Below are 26,015 nucleotides of genomic sequence, written 5' to 3' on the forward strand. Positions count from 1 at the left end.
CCCCACCCAGATGTCATCTTGAATTCCCACATGTTGTGGGAGGGACCTGGTGGGAGGTAATTGAATCAAGGGGGCAGGTCTTTCTTGTGCCGTTCTCATGATAGTGAATACATCTCACGAGATCTGATGGTTTTAGAAAGGGGAGTTTGGCCGGGTGCGGTGGCTCATGCCTGTAATCCCAGCACTTTGGGAGGCTGTGGGGGGCGGATCACGAGGTCAGGAGTTCAAGACAAGCCTGACTAACATGGTGAAACCCTGTCTCTACTAAAAATACAAAAATTAGCCGGGAGTGGTGGCACATGCCTGTAATCCCGGCTATTCAGGAGGCTGAGGCAGGAGAATTGCTTGAACTTGGGAGGGGAAGGTTGCAGTGAGCCAAGATCGCACCACTGAATTCTAGCCTGGGTGACAGAGCGAGACTCTGTCTCAAAAAAGAAAAGAAAAGTGGGGGTGGGGGGGGGAGTTGTTCTGCACAAGCTCTCTCTTTGCCTGCTGCAATCCAGAGACTCTGTCTCAAAAAAGAAAAGAAAAAAAGGGGGGGTGGGACTTTTCCTGCACAAGCTCCCTCTTTGCCTGTCATCCATGTAAGACGTGACTTGCTCCTCCTTGCCTTCCACCATGATTGTGAGGCCTCCCAGCCATGTCAAACTGTAAGCCCATTAAACCCTTTTTCCTGTATAAATTACACAATCTGGGGTATGTCTTTATCAGCAGCATGAAAAGAAAGAGACACAGAGACAAAGTATAGAGAAAGAAAAGTGGGCCCAGGGGACCGGCGCTCAGCATACGGAGGACCCGCGCCAGCCCTGGTCTCGAGTTCCCTCAGTATTTATTGATCATTATCTCTACCATCTCAGAGAGGGGGATGTGGCAGGACAATAGGGTAATTGTGGGGAGAGGGTCAGCAGGAAAACATGTAAACAAAGGTCTCTGTGTCATAAACAAGGTTAAGAAAAGGTGCTGTGCTTTGATGTGCACGTAAACAAACATCTCGGTGCATTAAAGAGCAATATTGCCGCTAGCATGTCTCATCTCCAGCCTTAAGGCGGTTTTCTCCTATCTCAGTAAATAGAACATACAATAGAGTTTTACACTGAGACATTCTATTGCCCAGGAACGAGCAGGAGGCAGATGCTTCCTCTTATCACAACTGCAAAGAGGCCTTCCTCTTTTACTAATCCTCCTCAGCACAGACCCTGTATGGGTGTCGGTGTTGGGCTGGGGGACGGTCAGGTCTTTCCCTTCCCACAAGGCCATATCTCAGGCTATCACATGGGGAGAAACCTTGGACAATACCTGGTTTTCCTAGGCAGAGGTCCCTGTGGCCTTCTGCAGTGTATTGTGTCCCTGGGTACTTGAGATTAGAGAATGGTGATGACTTTTAACAAGCATACTGCCTTCAAGCACTTTTTTAACAAAGCACATTCTGCATAGCCCTAAATCCATTAAACATTGAGTCAACACAGCACATGTCTCTGCGAGCACGGGGTTGTGGCTAGGGTTACAGATTAACAGCATCTCAAGGCAAAAGAATTTTTCTTAGTACAGAACAAAATGGAGTCTACTTCTTTCTACATAGACACAGTAACAGTCTGATCTTTCTTTTCCCCATAGTAAAAGCTATTGGATCTCTGTTTGTATATGTGTGTACATATTTAGATATGTTTATGTGATTATATTGTTACATGTATGTAACATGTATTATGTTATGTGTTGGTCTAGCATGATACCAAATGGCCTTGTAAGTAGATAATTATAAATTAAGTACAAATGCTTTTCAAGTTCACACAGATCTTCAGTAAATAAAACTGGTTTTAAAATCATTAGTAAGATAAAAATGTCTTCAGAATTGTCAGCATACATTTTTGTCTGGGCAAATAAGTTTTATAGTTTTATAGTTGCCTTGGCTAAATGTTTTAAGGTGTCACAGTTTGGCACAAAGGTTCTGAGACTATAAACCCAACTGAAAACAGAGTAATCTTTGTGTACTTTTTTTTTGAAAAATAAAACTAATTTAAAATTTTTAGTTTAATGAAAACAGCTAAATCTTCTGAGTTATTGGCAAAATGCCCAGTGTTTAAGGTTCTTACTTAGATGTATACCTGATATTCAGACTTTAAAAATGGTTAACAGGGAAATAACTTTAAATAATCACCAGCTTTATGTAGTATCTCAGTTTTCAGTACTAATCTAGATAAGCTGTTAAAAATGAGAAAATATCGAGTACATATGAGATAAATGCTTATAGACTTTTTGTGTAATTTAAAACCCTAAAAACTTTAAATTAAATAATACTCATTCACCCTTTCTACTTTCCCATATAATAATACTCATTCACCCTTTCTACTTTCCCATATATTATGGCATAGAATGGTTGATGACAGTGTAAATCCACGTAATAGGTCAAGACCTCTATGAATTGAAAATAAAGTGCTACTAAAATTCTAGAGAAACCAAGGGCCAGACCAACAGCTAGCCAAAAAGTAGACAGTAACTCATGACATGCTGCTAACCATCCATTCATCTGTCAGACTGGCTGGAATCAGACCATAGACGCATCACACTCGGGTGAAGGCAGCTCCTCCTCAACCTGATACCTCAGACAATCAGACTGCTTGGTCATGTAAACCAAGAGACGACCTAAAGCTATTTATTGAAGAAAAAATCATACAAATAAGTAACACCCTTCTGTTAACATGAATTGTTAATGAATTGTACAGTCATAACTACATTCTTTATCTTTGCTAAAACTAACCTTTTTGCTGAATGGGCATAGATGGTGACTTTCCTCCAAAATAAAAGGCTGTTGGGTCTGCAGGGAGCTACCCCTTTCTTTAATCACAGGCTTGCCATGGTGCATACAAACTGCTAACCTGAGCACTTGAGTATTTTTATACTTGGAGTAAAAATACTTACCTGTTTCCCTTCTATGATTAGAGTACCACTTACCATGAGTTCCCTGCCTCTGAGAAAACACAGAAACGTATTTTCCTTCTGGTTCATAAACAGGTTAATGCCACCCCCACTACAGGATATGCCATAGATGATGGCATATGATGGTTGATGGCAGTGTAAATCCAGGTAATGGGTCAAGACTTCTATGCATTGAAAAACACAGTAACAGTACACCCCACGCTATCTCCCACGATATGGGATGACTACCTCTTCAACAATGTGGCCAAACCCTTGGATTGACTAATAACATGTGACTAGGATGGCACAATCAAAATAGCATCCACCTCCATAACAGAGCCTCATCCTTCCCCCTGGGGTTTGCTATGGGTCTGCGGCACTCATGGTTGGCCTTACTGTTGGGGATCAGCCTTAACACCACCTGTAGGATACCCGAAGTCCAGTGGTGACAAAGGAATGAGAAGAGACAGGTTAAGTGTTCATAAAGGTGGGAGCCAGGGGGCCAGAGCAAATCAGAGGCTGCAAAGGCCTGGAGTTGAAGTCTCTACACTATTTATTGAATATAATCACTTAGATCTGAGAAGCGGATGTTCAGGGCAAAACAGTGAAAGGGAGGCAGTGCATTATATGCGTGATCTATAGCAGTGGTGGTTTAAGTGAATCTCCTTTGTGCTCAGTGTATCTTTAACTTATCGGAGAGTAGCTGGTGGGAGCAGGCTTAACTAGGAGCTTGCGTATCTGTCTACATTTCAATGTTTTAAAGGAGTGTCTTTTTTCTTGAACACAGCGTTTACAGATAAGAGAGCAGGTCTCACTCTGAGCATGGGAACATGATGGCAATTAGGAGGCTTTCCTCCTCAGAGGCCTCTTGTGGCTTTCCACAACTTATTGTCCGATATTTTTATGGCCAATTTATGCAGGCACTCCACAAGCCCTTTCCCCAACACTTACAACTGGAATGGTAGATGCACCTGGGGGCGCCCTTCCCTACCAGGATGTATCCTTTCCCATTTAGACTCCATGCCAACTGGGAAAGTGTAAAAGGCGAGACAATCCCATCAAAAATAGGCATCAAGGTGGTTGTACCCAGTAGTCCTTTTTTCCACCCAGGCAGTGGCCATAGATGTAAAATTACAAATAAAAGACCTGGTTAAACATACGGCTGCTACTTTTAATAATATCCATCATGTCATCCCCTTTCTTGCTGAAAAACCCTCACAAGATTAGACAAGTGGCCCTGCACAACCACATGGCCTTAGATATCCTGACTGCAGCACAAGGCAGCCCTTGTGCACTGATTAAGACTGAATGTTCTGTCCGGGAGCAGTGGACTACAGTGCCTGTAATCCCAGCACTTTGGGAGGCTGAAAAGGGTGGATCACTTGAGGTCAGGAGTTCGAAACTGGCCTGGCCAACATAGTGAAACCCTCTCTACTAAAAATACAAAACTTAGCTGGGCATGGTGGTGTACACCTGTAATCCCAGCTACTGGGGAGGCTAAGGCATGAGAATTGAACTTGAGAGGCAGAGGCTGCAGTGAGCCAAGAGTGTGCCAACTGCACTCCAGCCTGGGTGACACAGCAAGGCTGTCTCAGAAAAAAAAAAAAAAAAAAAAAAAAAGACTAAGTATTGTGAATATATACCACATTATTCTCACACTATGACCTAAGCTATGCATACACTGGACATCCATATTTCTGATACAGATATAGGATCCTCTCCCAGGACCCTTTAACAGTGTGGTCCAGCTGACTTCCTTATAAAAGACTTTCATATACAGTATGGTTGGTATTCTTCTCATTGTCCTCATCAGCTGCTATGGATTTTACTACTGTTATACACTGAGGACAGACTTTCTCAAAGGTTCCTAGGTCCTCGGTCCTCACACTGTAAGGCTCCAGCAAGTTCCTGCTATAGATCTGGGAATGTGGATATATTTCCAACTCCAAGTGAATAGATTCCATTCTGGTACTTCCCAACTATGCCCCCTTTCAGCAGGAAGCAGCCAGATTAACTGCGTTGCCCACTTTCCATAAAAATAGGATGAAGTTTGACAGTGGGGAATTCTTACAGAGTACTCCAGCTTTGAAATGCATTTTAAAACTTTTCTCCCTTTCCTCCCCAATCTCAGAATGTGGCCTTATATGTTAAAACTCTTCATCTCTCCCTTTCCCACGAGGTACTTCATGCACAGTGCTCACTTGTATAATTGTGCTTGCTTAGAAATTCCAAGCACTAATTTTAAAGCAAAACAGACACAGACTAAATAAATCAGCTGCACAATCCTCCCACTTAAGGGCAGTTATGAACAGTTCATCCACCACTCCTGGGCCAAAGTCAAGAAGATGCAAACCGGACCTCCAAATGGGCGACTGCTCAGGATAAACCATCAGAAGAAGACATGCAAGACCTGCACCCGACTGTGAAAACCGCTCCCACGTATTTCCCACACCAAGTTTTCCCTCTTAAACTCCCTCACTCAGCCCAAAAAGTTGGAATGGTCTTTTAAGGTATGAGCCTGGCCATTTCCCAATTGCTAACATTTGATTAGTAAAACTGCTTTCCTTTTACTACATTTTGCTTTTCATGTTTTCAGCCTTTGAGTAGCAAGCAGCTGGACTTAAGCCAGTTACACATCCATAACACAGGATTACATGCCATATAATGAGATAAAACAAACAAGATTTAGCTATAAGGGATTTTCATTTATGCATAACTTTGTTTCACTTTTACTTTGGTAAAATTGATGTCACTGTAATTTTTTGAAAAGTTAAAATATCATCCCAACCTTCCATGCCACAGTAAACAATTGTTAGCATATTAATATCCTTCTATTATTTCTATGCATATAATCACATCGTTAGGTGGACATACTTCTATTAATTGGATAATCCCAGGAAGGGTCTAACCTAGTTTTCTCATGAATAATGTCTTCTCTAGTCATTACAGACCTCTGATCATCTTAATGGCTGTATATTATAAGGATATATCAAGACTTACTCAAATATTTTACTTTTTCCTTTTTGAATTCAGGATAAATATCCTTGTGTACAATCTTTCTCGCTTTTGTCACAATCTCCTAAGTGAAATTTCTAGTGCTAGGACTGCCAGGTCAAAGAGTATTTATTGTCCACTAATACCAAGAGGTCTTAAGCATAGAATGCTGTGTAAGTGGTAATCCAACTAAATCATTACATTGAATACAATTTCAAGGTTGGGCACAGAGGTTCACATCCGTAATCTCAACACTTCGGGAAGCCAAGGTGGGAGGAATGCTTGAGGCCAGGAGTTTGAGACCAACCTGGGCAACACTGCAAGGCTCTATTAAACAAAATAAACAAACAATAAGATACAATTTCAATAAAGACTCAACAGGTTTCTTGCCCTGCCACTTCCTTTTAAGGGGATAAATGTGACAAATTAACATGCCTGAAATCTGCCAAAGCTCCTTCTAAAGCGGCCTACATGGAGGAAAGACTACACATAGAAAAGCAACTTGACCTGAACCTGAATGAAAATAATGAAAGGAAACCAATTATTAACAATTCAAGTTTACTAAGAAACTTTTTGTCATCAGTAACTACTTTTAACACTTTCAGAGTTACAGTACAGCTTAGTGTCCAAAAATTCCAATCATGTAAATTGCAGGGTCACATTAGATAAAAACAGTATTGTTCAGTCTATAAACTAATGGCACTAAAAATCATACTGTACACAACTGATGATACACTGTACAAAGAACTAAGGCTGAAGGATGGGAGCCATTCATGTCTTTTTTCCAAATTTGTGTTAGTATGGATGGCAGTATTATATACTTTTCAGTACTTACTGAAACTAACGTTATTAAGGCTACTTGCAGGATTCCTTTTGAATATAAATTAATATAAATTTAGAGTAGAAAACAGACTAGAATTTTCAAGTATTTGTCCTAATTATAGGTATTTTCTTCACTTTCTTCAGTAAATTGCTGGGCCCTATTATGAGCCAAGCACAATTCTACATGGTAGAGATAGAGTGGTGAAAAACACCTCCTTACATAGAGGTTACATTTTAGTTGACATCCATTTTTTCTGTCAATCATACTTTTGTTAAAGGAAGGCCTCTCTCCTGGGCAGACGCCGACAAGACTTTTCTGCTGTGTTACATCTTGAGAACTGGGACACATGGTACTCTGATATAAACACTGATCATATTTACAGAACAAAGTTTTCTCGCATCTGTGAAATATGATGTTTGTAAAGAATTCATGTCCTAACCAAGTCTAAAACACAGCATTTGAGAGACTTCTTTCCTGTCAAGATTCTTTGAAGCTTCTAGTTTTAAAGGAACTTTTCACAATCATCAGCATGGACTTCCCAGCGGAGACAAAGATGTGAGCTCTAACTGAAGGCTGAACCACACCTCTCATTTCTACAGATTCCCTCCAGTGTGGACTCTCTGATGGTAGACGAGATGTGACCTCTGACTGAAGCCCTTACAACAGACATCACATATGTAAGGCCTCTCTCCAGTGTGGACTCTCTGGTGTGTGTGAAAATGTGAGGCCTGACTGAAGCCCTTCCCACACTGCTGACACGTATAGGGTTTCTCTCCCGTGTGGACCCTCTGATGGGCACTGAGACCAGCACTCCAACTGAATTCTTTCCCACATTCCTCACATTTAAATGGTTTCGCTCCAGTGTGAATTATCTGATGGACTTGAAGATTTGACCTCTGGCTGAAGGCCTTACCACAAGTGTCACATTTATATGGTTTCTCTCCGGTGTGGACTCTCTGATGGGCTTGAAGGTGTGAGGCCTGACTGAATCGCTTCTGACATGCATCGCACTTGAATGGTTTTTCCCCAGTGTGGACGCTCTGATGGGCTTGAAGATTTGAGGCCTGACTGAAACCCTTACCACACTCTTCACATTTGTAGGGTTTCTCTCCGGTGTGGACTCTCTGATGATTGTGAAGATTCAAGCTCCAATTGAAGCGCTTCCCACACACTTCACATTTGTATGGTTTTTCTCCAGTGTGGACTCTCTGATGTGCTTGAAAGTATGAACTCTGACTGAAGCCTTTCCCACACACGTTGCATCGAAATGGTTTCTCTCCTGTATGGACCCTCTGATGGCTCTGGAAACTTGAGGCTGAACTAAAACCCTTACCACACTCTTCACATTTATATGGTTTTTCTCCTGTGTGGACTCGTTGATGACTATGAAGATTAAAGCTCAAACTAAAGCACTTACCACACTCATCACATTTGTATGGTTTTTCTTCAGTGTGGACTCGCTGATGGGTATGAAGATTTGAGCTACAACTAAAGCGTTTACCACAATCCCCACATTTATATGGTTTCTCTCCAGTGTGAATTCTTTCATGGGCCTGGAGATGTGATCTCTGAGTGAAGCCCTTCCCACACACCTCACATTTATAAGGTTTCTCTCCAGTGTGAACTCTGCAATGAATGTTAAGATCTGTGCTACGACTGAAGCCCTTCCCACAACTGTCACATCTATAGGGCTTCTCTCCTGTGTGAATAGGCAAATGAGCATAAAGATGTGAGCTCTGATTAAAGCTCTTACCACACTCGTGGCATGTATAGGGTTTCTCCCCTGTGTGGACTCTCTGATGAGTTTGCAGATTTGAGCTCTGACTGAAACCTTTACCACATTCATGACACCAATAGCGTTTTTTCCCAGTACGAACGCTTTGTTGAACAGGAATACCTGAGCTATAACTGGTGTCCTTCTCATGTGTACTACACGCTGGAGACTGCCTTCCCAAGTGTACCTGCTTATGAAGTTCAAGACTGGAGCTATCATTGAAGGCTTCTTCACATTCATTACCCTGGTAGGTTTTCTGTCCTGTGTGAATACTACGCTGGGTAAGAGGTGATACCTTTAGGGTATCTTTACCACAATCACTATTGCTATGAACTTTATCTCTTTTGTGCACTATATTATCATCATGGTGGTGTGAAATACAACTGAAAATGTCAACATATGGAGCGAATATACATAATTTGTTTTTCATCTGAGTCTGCTTACAACTTCTCTGATAATTCTGTGTCTCATTCAGATATATTTTACTCCAAGAATTCGGAACTTTCCCAGTTGGAAATTCTTGATTTTCTATGATACTGGAATGATCCCCTATGTGATTCACTAGACAGTTGTCATCCACAGAAGCTTGAATAGATTCTCCTGCTCCCACTTGACAGGGGGAATCATGGTGCTTGGGGAACTGAGAGCTCTTTCCTTCAATATTTATCATGGAGTCTTGACTTCTGGCTAATTTGCTCACAATGTGTCTCTTGATTTGCCAGCATGAAAGCTCTCCCAGTGAAAAGCACCTTAATCCTGCTTTGTGAAGAGTTGCCATCTCATTTTGATTCCTGTCTCCTGAAAGGATAGAGAGAATAAGGAATAAAGGACCAAGAGACTGACATTAGCAAAGTAGAGAATTAAGATCTAAGCTCTCATTTTCCCCATGGAAACGTCAAAAAAACAACTAGACTGGCTGAAATAAATTTATAGGAGCTCTGAAAAGCAGCTGCAACCAAGAGAACACCAAATGTTTTAAAAAGCCATATTTAAGATAGAAAATTTGAGATCAGCCCAGGGTATAGTTAAGGTATATCTTGGGTCTTTTCTGAGTATGTGTCTTGCTGCCTGTGTGTATTCTCCAGTATACACAACTCCAAAGTGAATGCTTTGTCCAGATGTTTCCAAATTTTACACATAGTTCCTTCGGTATCAGGCTTTAGTTCATGATGGAAACTTTCAGCTTATCTTTACCATCACAGATTTTCTTGGATTTTATTTGCCTCTCAAAACACAGAACTACAGATCTAAGAATAGGACAGGAGGTAGAAACCAGCCAACTGCAGAACAACAAAATGATATCTCAGTAAGTACTTAGAAAGGAAAAATTGACTTCTTTGCCTATAAGAATGGTAAATTAAAAGTCACCTCTTCTTTGGCTACAGCAACTGAATCGTAAGTAGCAACTACATAAATCAGGCAAAATATATGCCTCAATTATAGGCTCTCATTATACAACCTGCACATCTAGAAACGTGCTCAAAATAACTGATAGACAAATCCATATTTATAGCTGGAGATTTCAATACCCCTTTCCAACAGCTAGTAAAGCAAGTAGGAAGATATGTGGTGGCACTCATGTAACTGAGTCCGTGCTGTGAAAGGGACAGCTGCCCTGGCCCCTTGGGGGTCAGAAGTCACCATGCCAAGGGCTGTGTGAAAGGTGCTAAGTTCCACTGAGACCCAAGCTCCAGTTTTTGAGAAGCCAAAAGGAGGGAGCACCAGGCTTCCTTCCAACCAGTGGTGCTGGTATCCTCCAAGTTTCTTCCTCCAGGCCACCTGTGGATATGCCATCCAGAAACCAGTCCAGCCCAGCCAAGATGATGACCTGTCCCCTTGTACGCTGCTCAAAGACTACCAGAACTTTCCCAGAATTGAGAAGGTTGATAACATTGGGAAAAGACACTTGTCTTTGGAAATGGCCAACCAGGAGAAGCCAAAAATTAAGCCAGAATAGTTGATAAAAAAGGACATGGCAAGCCCTGAGGACACCAGCTCCACAGAGGCTGGAATTATCGACTTGAACATCAAGGCCCACAGTTTTGTTTTGTTTTGTTTTTTTGAAACGGAGTTTTGCTCTGCCACTCAGGCTGGAGTACAGTGGTATGTTCTTGGCTCACTGCAACCCCCGCCTCCTGGGTTCAAGCGATCCTCCCACCTCCTGGGTTCAAGCGATCCTCCCACCTCAGCCTCCCAAAATGCTGGGATTACAGGCATGAGCCACTGCACCTGGCCAAGATCTGCAGTTATGAAAAACACACGCTGACATATTGAAAGGACAAAGCCCACAAATGCTATCTGCTGATAAGCATCAACCAGAGGAAAAAGATGCTCAAAAACCTCCACAAGACCTATTATGACAACTCTGGGAAGACATGCAGGGAACTGGGGACTGAAGACACCTTTCCCCTCTGAATTACCAAACAGCCCACTGACCGTGGCTTCTGACTAAGAAGGCTCTGTGAATTCAGGTTTTCCAGAATGCGCAAAAGCTGAAGTAACAAAAAAGATCTTAGCTGCAGCAGCAGCATCAGCAGTCAGAAAACAAAACAAAACAAAAACAATAAATTATATAAAAAATAAAGCAAAACACAACAAAAAACAAGTAGGTAATAAGTGAAGATACAGGCTTGAAGCAATATTATCAATCAAGTTGACTACTTGGCCTTTATAGGACACTCTATCCAGTAAGAGCAGAAAATGTTATTTTCAGGTGCACATGGAACATACTCCAAGACAGACCATATTCTAGGCCATAAAACAAGTTCTAACAGATGCAAAAGGAGTCAAGTCATACAAAGGGTATTCTAACCACAACTGATTTAAATCAGAAATTATGAACAGAAACATCTCTGCAAAATCTTCAAATATTCAGAGAATAAATAACATACGTCTAAATAAACGGTGGATCAAAAATAATTCAAAACAGACTTTATAAATTGAGTGAAAATAAAAAACCAACATATCAAAATTTCTACTTAGAGCAAAATTTATAAGGCAGAAATGTGTCAAAGAAACTAAAAACACAAGAACAAATTAAACACAAAGTAAGCATAAATAGAAAATAAGAAAACAAATAGCTAGTTCTTTGGAAAGAACAATAAAATTAATAAACTCTAGCACACATGATAAAAACAGAAAGAAGATACAAATTACAAATATCAGGATGAGAGGTGACATCACTATAGATCCTGTATATATTATTAAAAGGATAAGGGACTTATGAACTTTATGGCAATAAATGCAACAATGCAGATGAACTGGACAAATTTCTTGAAAGACACAAAATAAGTTTACTTGAGAACATACAGATAATCTGAATAGCCCTTATCTACCAAAGAAACAGAATTCATACTTACAAACATTTCCACAAACAAAAGTTCAGGCTTATAGGGCTTCACCCATGAATTTTACCAAACATATAAGGAAGAAACAATACCAATGCTAGACAAACTCTTCCAGAAAAATGAAAAGGTGTAAATACTTCTCAACACATTTTAGGAAGCCAGCATTATTCTAACACCAAAATAAGACAATGACATTCCAAGAAAAGGCAACTACAGACTAACATTCCTAATGTTCATATTTATAAAATTCTTAACAAAATGTGATCAAATCAAATCTAACAATGTATGAAAAGGATAAATCAAGACAAAGTAGTGATTATCTCAAGAATGCAAGGCTGATTTAGTATTCTAAAATTAGACCTAAATGCTTCCCTCAGAAAATCAGGAACAAGGCAAGTATATCCACTCTCACAACCTTTATTCAACATTACTGAAGTTCTAGTCAGTGCAGTAAGACAGGAAAAAAACAACATAAAAGAAATAAAGATCATAAAGGAAAAAATGAGCCAGATAAATAATTCGAAATACTGATTTTAAGGAAGCTCAATGAGATACAAAAGAAATTTGAAAAGCAATACAAAAAATCAATTCAGGATATGAATGAGAAATTTACCAAAGAGAAAGAGATAGATATCTTTTTTAAAAAAGCCAAACAAACAAAAACTTCTGGAAATGAAAAAATCATTGAAGAAATTACAAAATACAGTTGAAAGCTTTTACAATAGACTAGACAAGCAGAAGAAAGCATCTCGGTACTTCAAGACAGGTCTTTTGAATTAATCTAGTCAGACGAAAGTAAAGAAAAAAGAATAAGGAAGAAAAAACAAAGCTTCTAAGAAGTATGAAACTACATAAAGCAACCAAACCTATGAATCATAGGTATTCCTGAGGGAGAAGAAAAAGTAAAAAGTTTGGAAACCTAGTTAAGGAAATAATTGAGGAAAACTTCCTTAATCTAGCAAGAGCTTTAGATATCCAGATAAAAGAGATCTAATGAACTCCACGAAAATACATTGCAAGATGGAACTCACCACAGCATACAGTCATCAGACTAAGGTTTATATGAAGGATAAAATCCTAAAATCAGCAAGAGAAAAGTGTTTAGTCACCTATAAAGGAAGCTCCATCACACAATTCAACTTGTAGAAACCTTACAAGCCAGAAGAAATTGGATTCTATTTTCAAGTTGCTTCAAAAAACAAAAAAATTTGTATCCTACTAGAATAAGCTCTATAAATGAAGGAAAAATAAGCCTTCCCCAAATAAACAAACACTTAGGGAGTTTGTCACCACTAGACCAGTTCTACAGGGAATGCTCAAGTGAGTTCTAACCATGAAAACAAAAGGTTGATACTTGCCATGATAAAAGACACAAAAGTATAAAACTTGCAGGCCTTATAAAATAATTACACAAAGAAAGAAGATAAAGAAATCAAATGGCAACATAACTCATCTTACTGATAAAGACACAGACTGAAGGTAAAGAGGTAGAAAAAGATATTCCATGCAAATGGAAACCAGAAACGAGCAGGAGTAGCTATTTTTATATCAGATAAAAAAAGACTTTAAATCAACAGCAGTAAAAAAAGACAAAGTCATTACATAATGATAAAGTGATCAATAAACAAATAAGATATAACAATCCTAAGTATATACACACCAAACATCAGGGCACCCAAATTCATAAAATAAATATTATTAGACCTAAAAAAATACACAGCAATACAATAACAGTGGGGGACCTCAACACCCCACAGACACCACTAGATAGACTGAGACAGAAAATCAACAAAGAAACACTGGACTTAAATTAAATTTTAGGTCAAATGGAGCTAACAGACATTTACAGAACATTCTATCCAACAGCAGAATATACACTCTTCTGATTAGTGCATGGAGCATTCTCCAAGATAGGACATATGTTAGGTCACAAAAAAAGTCTCAATACATTTTTAAAAACCAAAATCACACCAAGTATCTTCTCATACCTCAGCAGAATAAAACTAGAAATCAATTCCAAGAAGAACTCTAGAAACTATACAAATACATGAAAATTAAACGTGATCCTAAACAATCTTTGGGTTAATGACAAGACAAATTTTAAAATTTCTTGAAATGAATGAAAACGAAAATACAATATACCAAAACCTCTGGGATAAAGCAAAAGCAGTGCTAAGAGGGAAGTTTATAGTGTTAAATGTCTACACTAAAAAAAAAAAGATAAAAAATTAACAACCTGTGTCTCACCTCCAGGAACTAGAAAAACAGGAAAAATCCAAACCCAAAGTCAGCAGAAGAAAGATATAACAAAGACCACAGCAGAACTAAATAAAATAGAGAACCATGGAACCATACAAAGGATCAATGAAATGAAAAGCTCGTTTTTATCTTTGAAAAGATAAAATTGAGAGACTGCCAGTAAGACTAGCCAAGAAAAGAGAAGATCCAAATAAACATAACCAGAAATGAATGAGACATTACAACTAATACCATAGAAATAAAAAACATGATCAGACACTATTATGAACAATACACTTGAAAACTAGCAATTCTAGAGAAAATGAATTCCTGGAAACATACAACCTCCCAAGATTGAGCCAGGAGGAAACAGAAATCCTAAACAGACCAGTAATGAGCAGTGAGATTGAATCAGCAATGCAAAACCTCCCAAGAACAAAAAAGCCCAGGACCAGACAAAGGTACACTGGAATTCCACAAAAGGTACAAAGACTGGTACCAATTCTACTAAAACTCTTCCAAAAAATCTAAGAGGAGAGAATCCTCCCTAACTCATTCTAGAAAGCCAGTCTTGCTCTGATACCAAAGTCAGATAAAGACACAACAAAAAAAGAAAACTACAGAGCAATATCCCTGATGAATGTAGATGCAAAAATCCTCCAAAAACAAACACAAATCCCCCCACAAAACCCCCCAAACCAAATCTAATAGCACATCAAAAAGATAAGCCACCATGATCGAGTGGGTTTTATTCCAAGGATGCAAGAATGGTTCAACATACACAAACCAATAAATGTGATTCAGCCTATAAACAGAATTAAAAACAAAAACCACATGATCATCTCAACAGATATATAAAAACCATTTGACAAAATTCAGCATCCTCTCATGATAAAAACCTTTGACAAACTAGGCACAGAAGAAACATATTTCAAAATAATAAAAGCCATATATGACAACCCATAGGTAACATACTGAATGGGGAAAAGCTGAAAGCATTCCCCCTAAGAACTGGAATAAAACAAGGATTGCCCACTTTCACCACTCCTATTTCACATACCACTGGAAGTCCTAGCCAAAGCAATCAGGCAAGAGAAAGACAGAAAACCAATCTAAATTGGAAAAGAGAGTAAGTCATTTAATATCTCTGTTTTCTGACAATCTGATCTTATACCTACAAATCCCTAAAGACTCCTCCAAAAGAATCCTAGATTTGACAAATGACTTCAATAAAGTTTCAGGATTAAAAAAAATCAATATACAAAAGTCAGTAGCATTTCTATACGACAATAATGATCAGGCTAAAAACCAAATCAAGAACACAATCCAATTTATAGTATCTACAAAAAAATTAAAATACCTAGGAATGTACTTAACCAAGGAAGGGAAAGATCTAACCAAGGAAAATTATGAAACAATAATGAAAGAAGTTGCAGATGACATAAAAAAAAATGGAAAAACATCCCATGCTCACGGATCGGCAGAATCAATATTGTTAAAAAGACCATACTGCCCAAAGCAATCTACAAATTCAATGCAATGGCTATCTAAATACTAATGTCATTTTTTACAGAGTGAGGAAAAACAATTCTAAAATTCATATGGAACCAAAAAAGAGCCTGAATAGACAAAGCAATCCTAAGCAAATAACAAAGCTGGAGGCATTACATTACTTGACTTCAAATTACACTACATGGCTACAGTAACCAAAACAGCATCGTACTGATATAAAAATAGATACACAGATCAATGGAATAGAAAAGAGAACCCAGAAATAAGTCACATACCTACAGCCAACTGATCTTTGATGAAGTTGAAAAAACATACACTGGGGAAAGGACATCCTATTGAATAAATGGTGCTATTTAATCCATCTTGAGTTCATTACCTGAGATCTCCTGAGATCCATAACAGATTCTAATAATAGCCATTCTGGCTGGTATAAGATGATATCTCACCATTGTTTTAATTTGCATTTCTAGAAATCACTGGTGATTTCAACCACAGGAGGCAACCTGAAAAAGCTCCAAGTGGTCAAAGTAGAAATAACTTGGTAACAAAATAAACAATGCAATACTGGATTATAACACGAAGTATAAATAAATACATATGAGCCCATACTGATTATAAAATGGATATTAAGTGACAATAAGGAGTTACTATTGTAGATAGACACTGATAAATCTATGGGTGATATGACATTCTCCAGCAAAAAATAAAAGGGAAAGATAAAACAGGAACAGCAGAAAGTTGATAACTGCTAAGACAGTATGGATCTACAGAGTCTATGGCATTATTTACTTTTCTATGTTTTTTAAGTTTTCAAAATAAAAAGTTTAAAGTCATAGGAAAACAAATAGGTCATCCAAATTATATGTATGTCGGGGGAAGGGTGGAGAAGCAGAAATTATCCATTTAAACTATCAGTCAATTTTCATTAACAGAAAAAGATGTAAAATGAATGTTAAAATTGAACTGAATGGTGGGATTACAAATGGCATCCTACTAAGTCATTTTTGTCACATATCTCCCTCAGTTTGGTGGATTAGATGATATCTTAACAAAGGACATAAGCAATTTTAGAATTAATCAATTTTCTATGTTTTATACATTTTTGAAGTATATGGACCTAACAAATATATACACGTAGACTATGATTATACAGAACACTCCACCCAATAACAGCAGAATACACATTTTTCTGAAGTACATACAGAACATTTTCTAGGATACACCATATGTTAAACTACAAAAAAGCCTTAATAAATATAAAAATATTAAAATCACACAAAGTATCTCTGCTGATCAAAATGAAATGAAACTAGCAATGAATAGCAGAATAAAACCTGAAAATTCCATAAATATGTGAAAATTCAACAATACACATACAACCAATAGATCAAAGAAGAAATCACAGGGGAAACTAGAAAATATCTTGGGATAAATGAAAACAAATCCACTGCAAAAACAGTGCTAAGGGGGAAATCTATAGCTATAAATGGTTACAACGAAAAGGAAAAAGGTCTCAAATCAACATCATAACCTTATACCTTAAGGAAATGAAAAAAATAACAAGCCATCGCCATTACCAAGACCAAGATGGCTGCAAGACTTGCTGCCTTCTTCAAGAATGCCTGGGCCAAGCAGCCAGTGCTGGCTGTGTCCTTCACCATTGCAGGCCATGCTATAATTCTGCCCCCACTCAGCCCCTACACCAAGTATGCCATCATGATCAACCAGGCCACACCCTACAATTACCCAATGCCTGTCTGAGATGATGGGAGCATGCCTTATGTGTCCAGCCACCCCCAGGACATCTAGGGCCCAACCCTGGAGTGGCTGAAGAAACTGTGAGCATCTCCACTGACAGGGAGGAGGACCCTCCCCAGTGGCTCCCATAAAAATGTGAAAAGCAAAAAACAAAACCAAATTAAACCCAATACTGACAGAAGAAAGGAATCTAACCTTTTTTTTTGAGACAGAGTTTCGCTTTTGTTGTCCAGGCTGGAGTGCAATGGTGCGATTTCGGCTCACTGCAACCTCTGCCTCCTGGGTTCAAGCGATTCTCCTGCCTCAGCCTCCCGAGTAGCTGGGATTACAGGCATGTGCCACCACGCCCAGCTAATTTTGTATTTTTAGTAGAGACAGGGTTTCTCCATGTTGGTCAGGCTGGTCTCGAACTCCCGACCTCAGGTGATCCGCCCACCTTGTCCTCCCAAAGTGCTGGGATTACAGGCATGAGCCACCGCGCCCGGCTGGAAGATGGTACTTTAAGAAGGCCTCGCATGAAATGATTTCTGAGCAGAAGCATGAATGAAATAAGGAAGAGGGGCTGGGCGCAGTGGCTCACATCTATAATCCCAGCATTTTGGGGACGCTGAGGTGGGCAGATTGCTTGAGTCCAGGAGTTCAAGAGCAGCCTGGGCAACATGGGGAAACCTCGTCTGTACAAAAAATATAAAAATTAGCTGGGTGTGGTGGTGCACACCTGTAGTTCCAGCTACTCAGAAGGCTGAGGTGGGAGGATCGCTTGAGCACAGGAGGTGGAGACTGCAGTGAGCCGAGACTGTGTCATTGTACTCCAGCCTGGGCAACAGAGTGAGACCCTATCTCAATCAATCAATCAATCAATCAGAAAGAAGACAAAGGTTTAAGAAAAAACAGCATTCCAGCCAGAGAACAGAAAGTAAAAGGCTGTGATGCAGATGTCATATTTGAGGAACAAGTGAGGGTGGCAGAGACAAAGGGAGGGGGAAAAACAGAATGGTAAAGCTAGGTAAATAGGCAAACATTATACAGCCTTACAAGCTCCTTAAATACACTGGATTTTACTCATGAAATGGGAAGCTAGTGAAGGATCTGAAGCAGAGAGTGACATGATGTGACAGATGTTTTCATTCTTTTTTTTTTTTTTCTGAGAGAGTCTCGCTCTATCACCCAGGTTGCAGTGCAGTAGCAGATCTCAGCTCACTGCAACCCACGCCTCCCAGGTTCAAGCAATCCCCCCATCTCAGCCTCCTGAGTAGCTGGGACTACAGGCACACCTACATCTAGCTAATTTTTTTATATTTTGTAGAGACAGGGTTTTGCTATGTTCAAGACCCCAGGCTGGTCTTGAACTCCTGACCTCAAGTGATCCACCTGCCAGGCCTCCCAAAGTGCTGGGATTAGAGGCTTGAGCCATTGCGCCCAGCCATGACAGATGTTTTTTAAAAAAGTCTCTCAGGTAGCTGGGTGGAGAAGAAATTATCCTGAATAAAGGAAAAATAACAGCTGTTAACTACGATTCCGGCTGCACAGTACTCACCTGAATGCTTACCTCTTTGGGTTTGAAGCTCCTTCATCCAAAGCTTTTCTTCCCTCTCCAACTGGGATATCATATCTGGTTTGAAGGACTGATGTCCTATAAAAAGATAGTATTTAAGTGAAAATGTTAAAGGCAAAGAGTACTGAAAAAATCTGGTTCCAATCACATGATATAAGTCTCCTCCCTGCCCCGGCATGCAATGTTTAGGGAACATTTTTTTTTTATCATGACACATGATAAGAAATACATTTACTATCACTGGAAATACATTACCCTGTGTAAACTATTGAAATAAAAGATTAAAGGACCTATTTCTAATCAATATCTGTTTTCATCACATCCCTTACGGCAAGCAGCAGCAGTTATTGCCACAATGTGCACCATTCTGGCTAAGGGGCTCTGATATTGTTACTCTATTTTATTACAAAAATGCTTATGTAACTTACTAATTTACTGACCCACCAATGGATCATGACTCACAAGTTTAAAAAAGATATACGAAATAAGGAATCAGGAGGAGCCAAGCTCAACTGTTCTTTTATAGTTCATGTCTAAAAGAAAATCATCTGTCTTGGAACAAAGCTCAGAAACATCTTGTCTCTATGCTCTAAAGAGATAGAAAAACTCTAGTCTCTGAGCAGTCCCAAAGCCTTGAACAAGGGGACAGAGGCCAGGGATGCCACTAAACATCCCCAAATACACAGGATAGCCTGATACAACACAGAATTATCTGGCCCAAAACATCAGTGGCATGGAGGTTGAGAAACCCTGCTGAATTACAGAGGGTGCCTGTCCTTACCCACTGAAACCAGGTTCCTAAAGTTCTCCAGCATCACATCTCGGTATAGCTTCCTCTGGGCAGAGTCCAGCAGCCCCAGCTCCTCCTCAGTGAAGGCCACAGCCACATCCTTGAATGTCACTGCCTCCTAGAACATCAAGCACATGTAACCTCAATCTCACACCCAATGGCCACTGGCACCTAGGCAACTCTTTCTGTAGAGTTACTATTCTTCCCCTTCCACAATCACACCAAAAATGCTAGGGGGAAGAAGGAAAACACCTTGTACATGTAACGTGGTGCCCTTTATATAGTTAAATTCCTAGAACTGTCATTGTTAAATCATGGCATACACACATTTTACCATTTGACTGATAGCACCAAATTTGATAAGAAATTTTGCATTAATTTCTTCCCCACAGTGTTTGATAGTACCTATCTTCTCTCATTGGATAGTATCACTATTTTGTCAATCCAACAGGCCTTCATAAAGCTCTGGGACAAGTACGCAGTTCACTCTCTGGGTTCTCAGGAACATGCTGTCTTGGTCAACTGCAGCAGCATTTAGGGTCAAGGTTAAGAGTACAGGCTCTGGAGTTTGACTGCCTTAGTTCACATTCCAAGGGTCTACCATTGCTAGTTTTGTGACGCTGGTCACAAAACCTCAATTTCCACATCTGTATAAGAGGACCTATATCATAGGGTCCTTGAAGGGATTAAATGAGTGAATACATATAAGAACTTAGGACAGTGTGTGACATACAGTAAGTACTCAATAAATGTTGATCATTAACTCTTATTATCATCACCATCATCTATTTCATCCCATTCATGGCTGCATGATAGTCCATAAACATGATCTACAATATATTTAACCATTCTAAATAATGCACATTTGATCATTTTAAATTTAAAAATGACAATGCCACAAGAAAACATATTTTTACATAGATCTCAGCCAGCTCGTATGGTTATTTCCTTAAGATAAGTTCCAGCTGGGGGCAATGGCTCACTTCTGTAATCCCAGCACTTTGAGAGGTCAAGGCGGGCAGATCACTTGAGGTCAGGAGTTCAAGACCAACCCGACAAACATGGTGAAACCCTGTCTCTACTAAAAATACAAAAATTAGTTGGGCATGATGGCACACATCTGTAATCCCAGCTACTCGGGGGGCTGAGGCAGGAGAATCACTTGAACCCGGCAGGCGGAGGTTGCAGTGAGCCAAGATCATGTCACTGCACTCCAGCCTGAATGACACAGCGAGACTCCGTCTCAAAAAAAAAAAAAAAAAAAAAAAGGTAAGTTCCAAGAAGTGGTAATTACATTGTAAAAAAATATATATACCTTTGTTTTGCTGGTATAATGTTTTCTCAATTAACTCTTCCTGTAAGAGATTATAAGTATTCCCGATTCTCCATACTCTGGCCAAAACTGGACATTATATTATTTTTTTAAAAATCTTGAGTAATTTGGTGAGTGATATAAACAGCTATTTAATTTTTTTAAAGATGATCTGATATTACTTTTCTTCACATATTGCCTTTGCTTAATCCTACTGGGATTTTTCATGTATCAGTAACATTACTATTAAGAATATTAAGTCATTTTCTAGAATATATAAATTCCTACCCCCGCACCTGTTTCCTATTTGTCTCATAAAGTTTGTATATGGTGTTTTTCTGTATGGAAATTAACATTTTTTATCTGAAGACACTGCACATCCCTGCATTTGTTTTGGCTGGAGTTCTGAACATCTATGTACTAAACAACTGGATGACACATGTGGCAAAGAGCCATGCACTGAGAAAGGAATCTGGTGAAGAGCAATGTGATTTCTGGAGCCCTTCATCCACCAGGACATGCCAGGGACACATACATGTGTAGCACAGCCTCAAGTCCCTGAATAGTCTCTTTTTTTTTTTCTTTTTTGAGACAGTCTCACTCTGTGACCCAGGCTGGAGTGTAGTGGTGTGATCTTGGCTCACTGCAACTTCCGCCTCCCAGGTTCAAGCAATTTTCCTGCCTCATCTACATGAGTAGCTGGGCTTACAGGTGTGCACCACCACGCCCAGCTTATTTTTGTATTTTTAGTAGAGACAGGCTTTCACCATGTTGGCCAGGCTGATCTCGAACTCCTGACCTCAAGTGATCCACCTCAGCCCCAAAGTGCTGGGATTACAGGTGAGCCACTGTGCCTGGCCTTCACCCAAATGGAACACCTGAAACTTCTGGCTTAGGCACTGGAAGCTTTAACGTCAGCTGGGCATTGAGTGGACTTCAATAAGTGTCTAAAGGTTCACACCTGTCTCTTTATGTTTAAAATACAGATAAGGCCATCTACATCCTCACAAAGCTGTTCCATGGTGCAAATTCCTGGCAAATCTCCTAGTGCTATAAGACTTTTAAACTAAGTATGTGCATCTTTAAAATATAATAACATGTTAATGAATAAAACAGATACTTAACTATAATACAAGGTTTTACTTAGAATTAAAGAAAGAAATCTAGCTCGTTTGAAACTAAAATTACTTTCTCTGAGTTTGGCATCAGTCAGATGCTACTGCACTAAGCTATACTTTATTCTCTCCATAAAATGAGGTGCTGTGTATGAGAAAATGAGTCTAAAACTTTAAAGATTAAAAAAATGGTAGAATTCTCAGAATCCTTATTTGGGAAGAGAAGTTACATGGGGAAAAACTGCTATTGTCAATGTCCTTAAAATGGCAAAATTCATAGATTACATAAACATGGAGAATGAGGAAAAATAAAATCAAGTAAATGATGGAAAATGATGTGATCATTTAAAAAGCAGGTGATATAAAATTAAATTTAAAAAATTCGAAATTGTACCTAAAGTATGATTATATATGTTGAGTGCAAATGAAAAGGAATGTGGGAAATGATTTGTAAACATATTTGTAATGTGAGAGTTGTTTTCCATTTAAAAAATATATCTGTTAGGCCACGGCAGGAGGATCTCTTGAGCCCAGCAGTTCAACACCAGCCTGGGAAACACAGGAACACCCCATCTCTACTAAAAATAATTAGCTGGTTGTGCTGGTGTGTGCCCGTGGTCCCACCTGCTCAAGAGGCTAAGGTGGGAGGATCTCTTGAGCCCAGGCCCAGGCTGCAGTGAGCCACTGCACTCCAGCCTGGGAAACAGGGTGAGACTCTGTCTCTAAATATATATAGAGATTTATATTTACATATATATATATATATATAACTATATACTTATATGAGTAAATATATACTTATATATATTTGTATGTATTTATATATACATATTTGTATATAAATATATTGTATATATTTATATATGTATATATTGTATATATTTATATAAAATATACGTATATATTGTATATATTTATATGAAATATACATATATTTGTATATATAATACATATATACAAATAAACGTATATTTCATATAAATATATACGTATATATTTGTATATAAATATAAAATATATAAGTATATAGAAATATATAACTATATAGAAATATATTTTAGAAATTAACAGATATATATGTATCTCTGTTAATTTTTATACTATTATATTGAAATAAAAGGCAACAACCCGGCATATAACAACCTTCCAAGTGCCTTTCGTTCCCTTTTACTCTTCCCAAACAGGAAAAATGTGTCCAATCTTTGTGAAATGAGATGTCATTTTAAGAAACACAAAGGCAAACCAAACTTACCTGGAACTTGGTCATTTTTCCCCTCCTCCTTCTGGGAAAAGGCAGAGTTCCGGGGGAGCGAACCTAAGGGAGGGAAAGGCATCATGAGATAGGTTAGGGATGGCATTAGTCACCATGGCGCTTTTATGTGACACTTCAGAGAAAGGTCCCCGTCTCTAGGCAGACACAGTTGCACACGGCTTAGTGAGGAGAACGGGAGCTAGCTCCCAGCTACCCCTCGGCCCCCTCAACCAGCTGCTTTTGTTCATGAGCATTTCATATTAACAGACCTAAATCAAATACAGCTCTCTGTGTACTCCTTCTGAACTTTAGTTTCCAAAGAAATAAGACACAGACAGGCAGGGGAATGTAACAGAGCCAAAATGCCTGGCTTCAAATTTTGGCATTTCTACCTATTTTTAACTGATCAGCAGTATAAACCTTAAGTGAATTATTAATCTCTCTGTGCCTTAATTCAGTTACCTGTGAATGGGGACAATAATAATGCCTGTATTCTCTATTTCCTGCAGCTTCTGACAAGCAAGTGCTATTGTGCTTCATAAAACTGCCCTTTTGAGTATGCTTTCTAGAAAATGAATCTTTTAAGAAACCCAGAACTTAAAAATAATTGCTCTGTCCTGTGAGTTACCATTACACTCAGAAAAGTCTGTAACTGTGATTGGTTGTCTAACATAATTAGTTCCGTTGGTAATGATAGTTAAACTGCCACAGGTTTTTTTTTTCCTCCAACAGATGTAATTACTTGCAAATGTTACTAAGCTGGAGGAGCCTCAAGAAAGTTCTTTTTCCACATGCATGAAAGCAATGACTAATAAAAACCTAAAACTCTCTAAGAAATGGTGTTACACTTAAGTTAACCACACGGGATTATTGGTTATAACCACATTATACTGAACATTTATTAGGGCCTCAGGACACCTCTGGCACTCTGCAAATCCGTAATGACGATCGCTTATCTGAGATAAAACACAGAGGACATTCCCCAGGCTCCGCTGGAACTAATCTCCTGTCTCCTAAACAAGAGGCTAGAAAAGTCCAAGAATCCAGGAACGGCCCCACATCAAGCAAGCATTAGAGAAGGGACAGCGGCTCCGTAGCTGGATCTCCTAGACTCAGAGGAGTTTCCAAACAACAGGCGTCTTTTTCAGTATTATAACAGAATTAACGGTGGCATCCAACATTTTCCTATGCACTGGTTTTAAGCTTATTTCTACAAAACCTCATTTAATTCCCACAAGAACATCACTGGGAACGCACTAACCCTTTACAGGCACGAGGAAACTGAGACAAGGAGAGATTAAGTAACTTGCCCAATATTTCACTGCGAGGAGCAGGCAGGACTGGCTGGTAGGTGCGTGAGGCAGACCCTCAACCTCGAAGGACGACGCGAGCCCGCCTCCAACGCAAGAGGTTCTGCCGAGGGGACGCAAACTCCCGCAGCCTCCCAACCCCGCCCTCCAGCGCTGGCCGCGGCTTCTCTTCCCCAAGCCAAGGACGAGTTCATCGCTGGCCCCACGCCTAGGCAAAGAGGGCTCGGAGAAGTCTTGGAGACCCGGAGCTGACTCACCTCCCTGGGAGCTATCTCAGATCCGACCTCGCCTTCCTGGAGCGGAAGTGCCTCCGAGTGCCCACGGTTCGTGGACTCCACTTCCCAGAATTCCTAAGCGGAAGCGTCTCAGAGTTCTCTCACTCCTGGACTACAGTTCCCAGAATGCTCCAAGGGCAGCGCTTCCCACCAGCTGGGCTTTGTTTTGACTCAAGCCGGTTGGGTTTGAGCCACTTCTCTGGTGCTACTACTGTGAGATTCATTTTTGTTTTATTCATTTTTAAAAGCTCATGAGAAAATAATTGTAAAATTTTTAAAGTGATGCCATTTAAAAATGAAAAGTGCAGCTTGTATTATGAAAATCAGTTAGAAACCAAAATTTTTCGCAGAAGCAGAGGGTAGGCTAAAATGGGAAGAGTAAAAGTGACTTAGGCTGAGCTCCGATGGACGCTGAACGTTAAGGAACACCAGATCTCAAACTTGTGTCAAATGCCGGCTCCCCAAATATCATCAACTCAACCTGTTGATAAGACAAAAAACTATTTATTGTTGATTGCAGTAATGGAGAACAACACTTCGAGGGAGCGTTGGCACCTTCACAGAGCAAAGTGTCAAGGCAAGGTTGGAACTGATTGAGAACTGGATGTTTAAGGCGGGTCTTTCAATGCAAGGGATTTTATTAGTATTGCATAATGATCATGATACTACAGTCCAGGATTGGTGGATATAGCAAGGATTTTTGAAGCAAAGAATCTTAAAGTGCAATCTATTGACACTTTCTTTGGAAGAGATTGAAAATTTGATGGGTCTCTGTGGAAGTTCCCATAATGAACAATTAAACAGTTTGCTTGGGCAGGAATCTCCTGGAATAAAGGCCTGCTGATGAAGACAGCTGAACAATCATGTTAGTGCCGAAAGTAAATTGTGATGAAACGGGAAAAGTTCACTTCTCCCTCTCCCAGGGCATGTGATGGGGTGTGGCTCGCTTCTTCGTGCCCAGCCGCTCAAACCTCTAGGGGGAGCATGCACACGGGCAGGTTGTAGGGCTCCAACCCCACGGCAGTGTCTAGGGGTGAATGTTTACAG

General features: G+C 39.5%; 1 protein-coding gene and 1 pseudogene across 2 annotated transcripts; one reads left to right on the plus strand and one right to left on the minus strand.

Annotated features, from left to right (window-relative positions):
* Positions 1 to 6,451: 6,451 nt before the first annotated feature.
* Positions 6,452 to 25,058, minus strand: ZNF235 (zinc finger protein 235). 2 transcript variants are annotated; one of them, XM_016936140.3, is made up of 5 exons: positions 24,951 to 25,058; positions 23,384 to 23,446; positions 19,696 to 19,822; positions 18,909 to 18,992; positions 6,452 to 9,302 (listed from the first exon to the last, which is right to left on the minus strand). In XM_016936140.3, exons 2-5 carry the CDS (start codon positions 23,396 to 23,398, stop codon positions 7,324 to 7,326), a joined length of 2,205 nt encoding a protein of 734 aa, XP_016791629.2. In that variant the 5' UTR covers positions 23,399 to 23,446; positions 24,951 to 25,058; the 3' UTR covers positions 6,452 to 7,323. The 2 variants fall into 2 exon arrangements, with proteins under 2 accessions (XP_016791629.2, XP_016791628.2); XM_016936139.3 differs by having other exon boundaries at positions 18,897 to 18,992.
* LOC129138137 (NADH dehydrogenase [ubiquinone] 1 alpha subcomplex subunit 3-like) lies at positions 17,133 to 17,443 on the plus strand (annotated as a pseudogene).
* Positions 25,059 to 26,015: the final 957 nt, after the last annotated feature.

The sequence above is a fragment of the Pan troglodytes genome, chromosome 20, assembly GCF_028858775.2.
Source record: "Pan troglodytes isolate AG18354 chromosome 20, NHGRI_mPanTro3-v2.0_pri, whole genome shotgun sequence".
Classification (NCBI taxonomy): domain Eukaryota; kingdom Metazoa; phylum Chordata; class Mammalia; order Primates; family Hominidae; genus Pan; species Pan troglodytes.